The following is a 12,714-nucleotide window of genomic DNA, read 5'->3' as shown; positions in this document are numbered from 1 at the left end:
GCTTACAATATCCACCCGCTCCTCTTTCCTCCCCTTTCCTTTTATTCCCACCCCTCTTCTTGACTTTAATTCTCTGCGCATTCATTTTGCTTATTGTACTTATGTTACATGTTTTGTCCTGCCGATTGAAGAACAATACTGTGCGAAACTCTAAACAGTAAAAGCCAGCGGAGTGTCACAAAGAAAACATGAAAGCACCGGAAATTAGGCAAAGTAGGTGTCTCAAGTTCAGTGATAACATGGTGCCTTAGATAGCATAAGAACAAACATACAGGTGTGTAGCTTATGTTTTGTATGGCCCAGCATGGTTGCATCTAAACATTCAGCACATGGATATAGGGGGTGGCAGGGGGGCGTGCATGCATGTGTGTGTGGGTGTGTGTGTGTGAGAGGAGAGTTCAGACAGCAGTAGCTCTGGTAATCCATCCAGGCTCCCAGGGCAGCCAGCTCCTACTTCCTGATGCATGAGAAGCCGCTGGAGTGGAGTGGCAGCAACAACTGCTCAGCCCTATTTGATTACTAATAAGAGAGTTGTCCCCTCTGTCAGATACCGGGCATTCTCCGCTAAGCAAACAGTGATTCCGTCTAGTCAAACATTAGCATTGCTGTCTCTCCCCGCGACGTGGCGAGAGTTACATTGAGACGCGCACACACCTCCAGCCCTCCCCCTCCTCCTCTTCCTACTATGCCTCACCTTTTTATCTGCTTTTTATCTCTAAACACTGTCAGGTGAAACAAAAACGGGCCGCTTCAACCTGTCTTTTTAGGGAGTGATGGAGGCGCAGTAATGATAGCAGATGTAGGTAACTTCCCTAAAGCTGAACAACAAAGCAGCGGACATAAAACCCTCCTAAACTTAATGGCACCTCACTCACTGCTAACCTGAGAGAAGGAAACAGTCAATGAAAAACAACTATTGACAGTGTAAGCAGCGCGGCCGTAAACAAAGAAGGGAAGCCAGCCAAATGAATGTGAAGTTGCCTAAGCTAATTAGGAGTATTCCCAGCATGATCCTCCAGCGATTGAACCACCTGTGATTGAACAAACCCTATCCAGGTGGTGACCGCCCCTCAGTGCACAGGTACCTGGGAAAGACACCCCTGGAGCGCTCTCACACCTCACAGGTCCCACCCGCCGCGCAGCAGGGTGCCTTAAGGTGCTCTGAGGTGCTTTTATAGGTGCATCTGCTCTCAGCCACATCCACTCGCTCACTCCCACCAGAGGAAGACTGGCCTTACCTGTCGATGATCACAGGGTCTGAGGGGGTCTCGTTCCTGTTTCCGCAGCTCTTCTTGTCGCAGCACCGACTAGGAGACAGACAGTGCATTAGAGTCAAGCCAAAGCTTTGCTAAATAAATCAAATAAATAAATAATGCACACAAACCACATGTATTTATTAAGTGCCTCACAGTGGTTCTGATATCGAGGAAAAAGTATATCGCCCAGAGATTTCCTTCACTCAATCTCACCATAGCATTGATGCTGATGGCTGATAAAAATGGTGAAAACAACATGTTGTGTTGTTTGGCTTAGCGTTGGAGGGGAGGGGAGTGGGGATTGGGCCAGGAGGCAGGGGAGTCACTTTTCACAGCTTCAGCTTTTGTTTACCTCTAATTGCCAAGCTGCTATTTCTGAGGGAGATGCAAGGTGCCACCCTCAACCAATATTTCTGCGGGGCATTTATCAATTATGGCCTCAAAAGCACTAATCTATCTTACACCACATGTTCCAGCCATCTCCAGCCTGAGCCTATAGCAAGCTGCTTTTCACTTCTTTGATTAGAAGCTGCAAAAATAAACAAATACATCATGTGCAGCTTCCAGTGGTAATGAAAACATATAAACATATGTGAATCGGACTGATTTATGCCATATGGTGTTGTGAGAAAAACAACAAGATTTTGGTGCTACGCTACTGCCAGTCAAGCACACTATTTAAATAAATCTGATTTACATTCCTTTCCAGGGTAATAATAAAGATTTATTTTCTGAGCGAGGCTTGAAAAAAAATACATGGAGCAAAAATTTTCAAAGACTACACAGAGCTAAAATAAAACACTGTGAATGATAAGGTGAGATATGAAAGGTGTATTATGGCAGCACTTGTTATTAGACTGATCTTCTTATGTATATTAGGCAGCAGTTAAAGCAGTTCATTATGGTGCAGAAAAAGCCACTTCCAGGTGACGTATAAATATTACCTCCGGAGCAGGAGCATATTCGGCATGTCAGAAATAAGTGATGGATGCATGTATAAATTGAGCGTGAGTGATGAGTTTATGCATGGAAAAAGACAAATGATCGGAGCTGGGTGCACTTGCTCTCCGGCAGTATAAGTTGAACAATGCAGCGGTGCAACAAAGGAGAGGTTAACCGACAGTATCCAAATTCAATGTTCACAAAGCCCATGCTGAGCTCAACAATAACAACAAAAGACGTTTTTCCTTTTCGTATCAATGACACCGCTGAATAGCAAGGAAATATGAGAGCTTGAGATTTATGTGGTTAAATGACGCTAAAAGGCTCGCTGATCATTGTTGACAGGTGGGATCAACCAAGAACTGACTCTGTGTTAGCAGTGAGAAAAAAAAAAATCATGCAAGCACTGTCTACGCATAACTTAACAGCAGGCATATTGTCAGTGGCAGGCTTACAGCACGCATGCATGTAGTCACCCATTTAAAAAGTACATTTATGATGCAAATATACAAATCAGCTTGGGCTCAAACTTAAAACGGTGGAAAGTGTCTCTCTGTAAGACTTAAGTGATCGTGGTGTATTTTTCACTGTCACGTTCAAAGCAGAGCATCATTCTCACATCAGAGCGAGATCAGATCATATCAAAGTTTCAGATGTCAGTAGCAGAACAGGAAGTCAAGCCTTTTTAAATGGCTGCATCGCATCACCATGTCAAAACTTATTGAGAGAAGGGAATTATGTGCTTACAACTACAAACACACACACTAAAATAAATATATAATAATTATGAATAAATGCTTACCTGCACATAATTTCATGGGTAAGAAGGACTCGGCACATTTCTGGATTTTTATCTTGTCCTTCATAAACTATGGCCTTTGAGAGAAAACGACACAAGAATTCACAATTAATTTCAATCACCGACCTGCTTCTTTTGCACTTAATAAAACAAATCAGAGCATGATGTCAGGACAGCCAAATAAATTAAAGGAGTGCAGAGGCTAAGCAAGAATTATTGTCAGCTAATCACGGCAATTCCCCAGTGTTTAAAATTATAATAATTAATACACATTTTAAATTATAAAATGTAATATTTGCAGAAATTAAATCTCCGCTATTAAAATATTTTAACAACATTTTCGTGGCTGTGGCAATAAAAGTGTAATTATAAAAAAAATAATACATGCTGAATTCATTTGTATTTCTTTTTTAATCTGCTGTTATTAGGTGGCTCAGACAGAAGAGGAAGGAAGAGAGGGGGAGAGGATTTTCATAAGGACAGATCCAATAGAAGTGTCATCAATATGCTTATAATCTGGGGATATTTGGGGGAAAGTGTTAATGGGCAATCTGTTGTTTATTTTGAGCCGCTAACAATGATCTTTCTGTGGATAAAAAGCGGTGTCTGGCGGTACGGTTGAGTAATTTTTGAGCATTGGCTGAAACAGATGGCGTGGAGCTATCAGTTGTGCCGCTCCTCTCCCTCCCTCCTGCTCCTTCTATTTCTGAGGAGAGCCACTTTACTCTCTCCGCGCTGAACCGGCACCAAGTGGAAACACAACCACGATATTGAATAAATACACTTTAATCGCCACGGCTCTTGTTTGAATTATTACGCGGCGCATTTGAGCTTTATAAAACCACGGTATTTTCCGGAATTACGCTTGAGGCCAATTTCAGAACGATTCAAAAAATAATAAAAACAGTGACATCAGAACTCGCCTCGTGTGCTCCTGAACGCATGTCCTACTTGACCTGACAAATGCCTGCCCCTCTATTTTTCCCCGGCCGATTATCTATATTGGTTTGATTTATGTGACGATTTGCAGCTGTAGAAACAGAAATCCATAAATTGCTTGTTCTGCGTCATTGACTCTGATCATTCGCGCAGGAATGCTGTCTGCAAACCGGTGGCCCTGTTTGTACGGCTCTATCCCGCGACCCTGTGCCTTAAATCTGCGCGCGTAAAAACATGCCAGCACGTGGACAGCTCCAGCGCCCGCCGCCACCTCGTTTTATTTCCTTAATTATAATTACGCACGGTGACCTGTGCGTCGCCCCATAGCGCACGGGAAGACCTCTATAATGGCGACGTGAGCTGCAGGTTAAAAGTCACTCAGTTGTGTGTGTTTCACCCCGCTTAGAGGATGAGTGGAAAGAGTTGCCGTTTCTAAAGATGGGATCGCTCGTATGTAAATGTGGGAATGAGTTTGGGCCGTCACCTTTGACTCCTCGCAGCAAAGTCAAATCAGATCATATGGAGCAGACGTACTGTTGAAAATTTAATGCTGGACAAACCGAGCCTACAAAGAAGCCCAAGTGTGTCAGGCTAAAATTCACTTTGCAACACGATATGGCCACGCGTAAACACTCCAAAGAGAAGCTGTCTCCTCTTGTTATTGCACTAATTTAATTTTATTGGGGCCACATGCAGACAATTTACCCCACGTTTTATTTCACATAAATATTGAATTATAAGTGTTTCATCTTATACAATATTCAAGCCTCAAAAATAAAAGTTAATTTACAAAAATAAGCCGTGCGTAAAATGATAAAGCATAAACACGTGGAATCAAAGCTTACCTGCTTCGTCATGGAATCGATTAGCCGTATGTAAAGATCTTGTTCTGTTCTGACGCCTGCGTGGGCAGAAAAATAAAAATAAAGGTCAATAGCAGGCCTTTCAAAACACAAAATAAAACAACAAATAACCAAAAAAATATACATAGAGAAATTAGAAACTTAAAACGTATAACCTCAGAAATAAAATGTTGAATTTTTTTTTTTTCAATATTAGCAAAAGTGATGAATGAAAATTAACTTAACACCATTATTATTATTATTATTATTATTATTATTATTATTATTATTATTATTATTATCATCATTATTATTATTATTTTATTATTATTATTATATTGTTTTTTAGTTTAAAATATTATTTGACTTTACTTACCATTGCTGTACAATAACTGTAGTTTGTAATGAATCCCATTGTTTGTTTTTTCACTGGTTGGTTCCTGGGCAAGAGACAGGGTTTTAATACAAAGTAGTAGTGTCACAAATAACTTTAATATGTGTTGTGAAAAACACTCTTAAAGTCCAGACGCTTTGCAACGACTGTCTGTCATGGAGCAATTGAGTTTTTAAACAAATCAATATTACACGTGACTAGTCCGGTAAAACCTTTTAGAGCGGCGTAATTTGGACACATGTGCCTGATTGTGTTGTGAAAAGAGGATGCTTACTTTTTCCTTCTCCACAAAGTCCACAAAAGCTGTCCTTTCGATCTCCACGGGCTGACCCTGTCTGTCATACAGCGCCAGGACGAAATGGAAAAAATTGGATTTTCTGAGGTTGGATGGAGGCTGCTTTTCATAATGTGCCCGTGCCAAGCCGACACCGCTGCGGGGAGGAAGAGAGACAAGAAGAGGGAGAAAGAGGAGAGCACGTCGGTTAAGCAGCGGACACCTCGGGGAGACACGGGATGATGGGATGGAGGGAGAAGTGGATGGAAAACATTTGGGCTTTGAGATTTCTTGATTTGTCACAATAATGCGGTGTAATGAAAGACGGGCAAAGGGAGCCGAAGGGGGGGCACTTATTGGGTAATTGATACAGAGTATTCAGGGGATTGAGGGGTCGATATGATGAGGCATGGGAAGGGAGATGAGTTTTTTGGCAATGCGTTACCTTTGGGCGGCTGTGTTCGCGTCCACCACCCCAGCTGTGTGCATCCATGAGCGGACTGAGTTCAGTCCACCCAGCGGTTCCTCCTTCATCGTCGTCCCGCCTCGCGGTATAGTTTCCTGAATCCCAAACATTTAGGACAATTTTTAAAAAAGCGAGCCTCCTGTGAAATTAAACGAAGGAAATTAAAAAGCGTCCAAGTTATCCTTCGGGGTCTCGGGATAGAGAGCAAACCCGGTCCACAGGTCTTGCCTCCCTCTTCAGTCCGTCCGATGTGAACAATTCTCAAAGTGCACTACTTAGTTAGAGCCGTATCCACACGCTGGAAAAAAGTGTTCAAGAAGAGACAAGATTTTGTTGTTGTCTTGCTATTGTTCCTCTTTGTTTTTGGTGCTATTCACAGAAAAATCGATGTGAGTTGTTTGTGTTGGTGGGTGATGCTGCTCTCAAAGTGCCCACATCCCTGAAGCACCCGCATCCAAAACCTTCAGGACTTCTTCTTCTTCTTCTAGTTGTAAATGAAAAAACCCACTCCTGCAGAACACGGTGCTGCTGCTGCTGCCGCCTGCTCGCTGCTTCTCCGTAAGACAAACACACGGGCGAAGGCTGATCACCAGTGGAGGTGTTCCTCGTACACAGGAGAGCTGGATAAGGGGCCCTTGCGCGTCGTGCACGATGGATGGGAACATGCAAAACTAAGCCCTCTTTCCCCGAGGACTGAAATCTTTCCCGGGAGCCAAAACTCTAAACCCACGGGAGAGGCGCTGTCAGAGTGTGACGCGGCAGGAGGCGGGGTTTTGACCAAATATGGAGCTGTGACGCTTCCTGTCAGAGCAGCGGCAGGCAGGCGGCGGGCGCTCTCCACTCGTCCAAGCAAGCCCGACAGCACTCTCGCTACTTTTGCCTCATGCTTAGGCCCCAGCCGCGGTGAGTTGGACTTTTTTAATTGAACGGGGCGTAACATCACACATAATAAACTAATACAGACAAATAATAATAATAATAGCCTCTTAATATGTCTTGTTTTAGTGGACTTAATGAAAGCAAACCGAGTGATTTATTGCGTTTTATTAAAGAGGAATCGTAGTAATTGATATATTTATTAACTTTAATTTGATTCTGATTACTACAAATTGATTTGAGGATATAATTTATTCAGTTATGTGTCGGGAGCATCTCTATAGCTGTGTGAATACAGTCCATAAATCATTTCACAAAGACAGATCAAGTTTCTCATTCATTCTTTTACGCTTCTTTAATTGCGTGTTATTCAGCTTGGATGGAATGTAATTAATTGCATATTTTTATTTATTACTTTAACAGATTAATATGAGTATATTTTGTATTAGATGTATTGGTATTATTATTATTATTATATTTTCTTAAATTCATAGAGTCGCTCACTATAATACTCCACATAATTATGCGCGTAAGTGTCCATCGTGTGCGCAATTGGATTTTTGTGCCAGGACAAATCAATGTCATGGCTTTGAGTGGTTGAGGTCACTTTTTGGACAGTTTTAATTTTTTTATTATCTTTTTAGAGCACAGTCATCTTTTATTGTCTCATTAAAGCAACTAAAGGAAAACATGGTAGTGTGTCTTTTTTATTCTGATGTGAAATCTGATTATTCCAGTGTATTTTCAAAGCACTGTCCGGTTCATTAGTGGTGAAAGGAGGAGAGGATGGACAAGAGGAGGGGCGCGGGGAAGAGAGATGTGCTGGATCCATTGCCATCTATCTGCTGCAGCTGAGGGTTAATAGCTGCTGCCAAAGATAAGTGAATTATAAGCTGTTGCTTTCACCTCGACGCGATCTCGTTCTAAATTGCCCAATCAGAAAATGAAGCTGTGGATTTTTTATATAAATTTTGAATATTTTATTGAAATTATATATTTTTTTAATTTTTGTATTAAGTGCGTCCTTGTTTCATTACATGTGAGACAAAATATGCGCACGTGTTTTGTCTGTTGCTATAAGATTGCAAATAGTTTTTGCAGTTTTTTGCGCACATTTCAAGTCGCTTATTAGAAGTTAACCCGTGATTACACGCGCCAAGGCGATTTAAATCTGATTATCAAATTAGGAGACTTTGAGACAAATCCTCTTAGATCTGATACCGTTGACTGGAGAGGGAGAATGGGTCTCCGCTGCAGCCGTCACGTAGGTAACGATGCTGTCCTGAAAGGGACTTTTAAACCGTATTTGACAACAAATGCAGCTGCCCCGCTATTTCAGAAGATATTAGAGAGGAAAATGAATGCAAATCTGTGTGCAGGAGCCATCTGGACGTGGAGAGAGGGAGTCAGCTGCTGCACACACTGAGGCGCGGAGCCTGAATCCGTCTCAGCTCATTCTGTGGGATCATCTGTGCGCTGGGCTTACACCGTGGAAAATGCGCTCTCCATCATTAGGTGAAATAAAGGGTTTGTTTTAGGCGGCCGCATTAACGCGTCTTATACAGGCAGTTTGAAGGGAGGTAAGTGACGGCTGACTGTACAGTGATCTTTGGACTTAGTTATGTTCAAGCCGCTGCAATGACACGGAGCTCTTATCTCATACTTTCTATTGACTTGCCACAAAAGAGCGAACCCCCATAGAGCCAGTCCTGACCACTGAGAGAAAACCAAAGCGTAGGGGACGCGCGTGGCTCCCAATAAAATGCCCACGCGGTGACTTGGAAGACCTCCCGTCTAGCCGGGACGAGCCTGCTCCGTATTGAGGGTGACGTCTTCTTTTTTGTGTGAATTTACGGGGCGAGGCCCTCATGATCTCCACAAATTTGCATGTAAATGGCGACATCAGCCTATACGCGTGCCAGGGGCCAGCGGGCCTCCCAGATGTCAAGGCAAAGTCAATCAGGCGGCCGCTGGCCAGCTGTCCATCCGCGCACTTTACTGGGACAACACTTTGATTAGGCGCTCACCTGCATTGTGCTTTAATGAGCTGATTGGAAAAGAAAAAGCAGAAGTGTTATCAGCAAACATAACAAGACTCTTAGCGCAGAGCGTGTTTTAAAATGAGCCCTTTTCTATTAAATATTAATCAAACGCCTACAGTTACGCGTCATTCCAAATCCATATGCCACAAACAGACAGCAGCCCACGCTGTGTTTACTGCACATTGTTTGTTCCATTGTTTAGACCCACTTTTGTTCAGAGGGATGACATTTTCTGTTGTCACCAGGCCCCATTTATTTTTTATATATTTTGCAGGTGCTCATAAAATGGCTGCATTAATATTTGCAGGCTTTATTTAAATAATTGCATCACTTGTGGATTTCTTCCAATATATTTAACTCGTCCGTTTATGACTTCACAATACAAAATGAAATGTATAGGGCTACATTTAAATTGTTTATTAAATTGTCAAATATTAAAATGGACTTTATTGGATTGAATTTGCATTGGAACTTAGTTTGGGCTTATAAGGCCCGCAAAGCGCGCCAAGGGAATTCCTCGTGGCACATATATAAATCTCCCATTAAAACGCGCTCGCGCTTATTGTTAATAACAAGAGTAAAAACACAAATGGCCGTGAGTGATGAGATCAATCACTCGGGCTTTTGGTGTCAAGTGGTAATAGCTGATAGACGGACAGCGCCCCTCGTTGGTTACACTTGAGATCATTGTGTCGATAGGAGGCAAGAGCAGTGCGCGCTCCCAACACATTTCCACACAGCTTTGGGCTTAGCCACGTGCACGACCGCGGCCAAAAAAGGCCTATAGTATACTGTGTGCGTCTGTGTACGTGTTTACATCACTTTTCAACTGTAGCATTCATATTTATGGACTCCGTAATTAGAAATAAGAAAACTGAAATACAGAATGACAAATTACAAATGGTGTATCATGCGTATAAGGCAGTTTATATTATTATTATTATTATTATTATTATTATTATTATTATTATTATTATTATTATTATTGACTTGGTTTGACCCCAATCAAAGTGTGTCTATATGAGGGTGTGCGTCTAATAAACAGGAGCAGCCCCTGACATCGCCGCGTGACCTCACATTTCGTCACTAACTTCTGTCAGAGCGCTCGTGTTAATTGTGTGCAGTGGTGAGTTGCTGTCAAGGGCATTGCCCGTGCGCGCACAATTTGCATTTCCATTCTGCTGTGGAAATGATGAGAAGAGTTTCTGCGCGGTTTAGAGCCTCGCGGCGCAAGTCTGTGGGCGAATTACATTTAAAGAAGGCGAGAGAAATTAAATAAGAAACCGAGACCACTTCAGGGCTATTAACATCTAAAATATCCCCTGGAAATTTAGACCAAAATACACATGACCAAATACCCAGGGCGCCAGCGCTCTCGCAGCCACGTCTTCAATTGTGTCCATCAATGTTTTGTGAACCTTTCTGAAATTATTTTCTGAAAAGTTATTACGCCGTCACTCATTTTGCTGATGGAAATTTGAATGCAGCCCTGACTGGCCCATATTTACTCTTTAATATAAGTGTCAGGTGCCAAATCAGACTTAGAGGTCTATTAAAAATCTCATCAGTAAGTATGATATGGGCACGTGTTGCGTCGTGGCCTTAAAAACGGGATGCATCAGCTTTAACCTTGGCGTTTTTTCTTGCCATGTGTGCGCCAGCCTTTGCCACAGCACTCAGGAGAACTCATTCCACCGCTGACCTCTCTGATTGAGGCGCTGCCAGCCACACACTCACCTGCGAGAGTCCACATCAAACGCTATATGATTTTTACCTCAAAAGGACGAATCTGTGGCTTATGGAGTATACCAGCAACACACGGGGCAGAATCTCCATATTGGGTTGCTGCTACTATTAACAGAAATGTTAATTATGATGTCAAGACAGAGGCAGAGTCAAGGTGAAAGTAGCACAGCAATAGCTAAAAATATTCTTTGCCATCCCCAGTACAATGTGAACCTGCCTAGGAGTGTTACTGGCAAGGGACCTCTTCGCTTCAAACAAAGAGGTGGAAGTAGAGAAGTAAATGAATTAGACTACACAAGCCAAATTCTGTCACTTGTTTCATTCATGCTTGCCCTGTCCTTATTTTTTTATTTTTTTGTTTTGTTTTGTTTTATCTTTTCAAACCTCTCTCTCTTTCAAGCTATCGGAAGTGCAGCAAATTGTATAATGACGCTCTTTGTTCTTACAGCCACTTGAATGAATAGCCATCGCGCGTACACACACACACACATTCACAAAAAAGAAGGAAAAAAAAAAAAAAAAAACACTGACAAACTGATCATCTTAAAAAAGCAACGCCCTGGTGCTCTACTTGGCCTACTTTCCACAGCAGCACTGGGACGTGGCGAGCAATAGAATTCAGGGGAGGATGTTCTACCACTCTGGGAAACATTGAGTATGGCAATAGTGTGATGCACATAAACATAGCCTGTGCATTGTCAACCTTAGACCACGTTTGCCCCAGATAACTAGTCCCCATGTGCTCCACCATTCTCTTTGACTTTGCAATTGAAATCCGGGTAAGATTATGCCAAAGCTAAAAAGAGGCAAACTCCAGGGTGGGATTTTCAATTGTCAATTCCTGTTGGATTTAATAGCATTATGACATATAGTGCGCCATCTGTGGGGTTTCCTGTTACTAGGTTTGCACAATGGGACAGTCTATTTGCAGAGAACATCATTGCAGCCACTAATTTTGAATAGGGTTGTCAAAATGATCAATACTCAGATACTAATCGATACTAAAACTGATATTAAATCTAAAAATATATGCGTAAACAAGTATCAGTATTGAAAAAAGTACATAAATAGAAATATATTTGATCTTTCCTGAGTAGTTATAGAATAGTGTTGAAGAAATAGCTATTTTGTGTTGATAATTAGACAATAGATTGCAATTACCCACCCCAAATGCTGTAGTTTCTGTGTGTATATAATAAAGGGTAACACTTTATAATAACTAGTAACTACACTTTTAATTAGCCTTAATAAAGCATGAACAAAGGCTTAGTTCATAATGATCCAATCATTTTTTAAGACTGATTGAGGCTTAGTAAGTACTGATTACCATAACTAACTCCCAACTCCTTAGTTAAATAGTTCCTAAACTTGAATAATTCTTCATAAATTGTTTGTATAATTAACTTTAATAAGGTTAACTAATGCATTTAAAGTTAGGTTTATTATAAAGTATTACCGAAATGTGTAAACAGTGTCAAGGCTTTTCTTTCGTACTGAACTCAAGTTTGAAATGTCTGTATTGTAACTACTACAATAATTTTGAATGGACAGCTCGAAGTCGATTCTGAAATATATTTTTGGCCCAGACATGTGACTAAGCATGGGGGTCTCCAGGTCTCCCAACAGTAGTACACACACTCAGAGAAAAGAAGGTGCAGGCAAAGTAACCAGTCCTAACTTTAGCCGTGCAGACTTCCTCAAGCGCTGGCTAATCTGAGGCTTCTCCCAACACCGCCTAACCAAATGTCGACATCTGCGAGGGTGTGCATAAAGAAAAGCTCCTCCGAGAAACGAGGGGATAATAATCTTAGTTCCCCTCACCTTCAGCTTGCCCATAGGGGTTTCAATAGGGAGATGAAGAAATCCTATGTAAACATGCCAAGTCAAATTTTCACTTGAAATGTGACGTGCAGGGGAAAGGGCAACCTTGGTGCATGTCTAATGTGCTTCCCATTACTTGAGTCATCAGTGCCCCTGGATGTAAACAATTGATATAGTGTAGTCAGTCCGTTCTTTTGGACTCACTGTGCACACATGAAAACACCTTATTACTGTACAAATTGTGCAAAGGTGAAAGACTAGGTATGGTCTAATATGTATTTAAGCCCATAATGATCCAGTATTTGTCTGTGCTGTAG

The 12,714-nt window shown here is 41.7% G+C and overlaps 1 protein-coding gene across 1 annotated transcript; it reads right to left on the bottom strand.

The window, feature by feature from the left end:
• Positions 1 to 1,234: 1,234 nt before the first annotated feature.
• Positions 1,235 to 6,582, bottom strand: LOC129411177 (transcription factor COE3). Its single transcript, XM_055161064.1, has 6 exons — positions 5,892 to 6,582; positions 5,447 to 5,603; positions 5,155 to 5,218; positions 4,782 to 4,837; positions 3,001 to 3,074; positions 1,235 to 1,307 (listed from the first exon to the last, which is right to left on the bottom strand). Exons 1-6 carry the CDS (start codon positions 6,020 to 6,022, stop codon positions 1,235 to 1,237), a joined length of 555 nt encoding a protein of 184 aa, XP_055017039.1. The 5' UTR covers positions 6,023 to 6,582.
• Between the last annotated feature and the right edge of the window lie 6,132 nt (positions 6,583 to 12,714).

Source organism: Boleophthalmus pectinirostris, unplaced genomic scaffold (genome assembly GCF_026225935.1).
Source record: "Boleophthalmus pectinirostris isolate CB_2022bp ecotype Guang Dong unplaced genomic scaffold, ASM2622593v1 HiC_scaffold_312, whole genome shotgun sequence".
Lineage (NCBI taxonomy): Eukaryota > Metazoa > Chordata > Actinopteri > Gobiiformes > Gobiidae > Boleophthalmus > Boleophthalmus pectinirostris.
The sequence above is the reverse complement of the archived record's forward strand: the minus strand, read 5'-3'. Positions and strand labels throughout refer to the sequence as shown.

Coding starts and splice junctions, on each gene's coding strand:
- LOC129411177 (XM_055161064.1), bottom strand. CDS start 6,022: ATGTTTGGGATTCAGGAAACTATACCGCGAGGCGGGACGACGATGAAG. Junction 4,838..5,154: donor ACAGTTATTGTACAGCAATG/GTAAGTAAAGTC, acceptor CTGCCCACGCAG/GCGTCAGAACAGAACAAGAT. Junction 1,308..3,000: donor ACCCATGAAATTATGTGCAG/GTAAGCATTTAT, acceptor TCTGTCTCCTAG/TCGGTGCTGCGACAAGAAGA.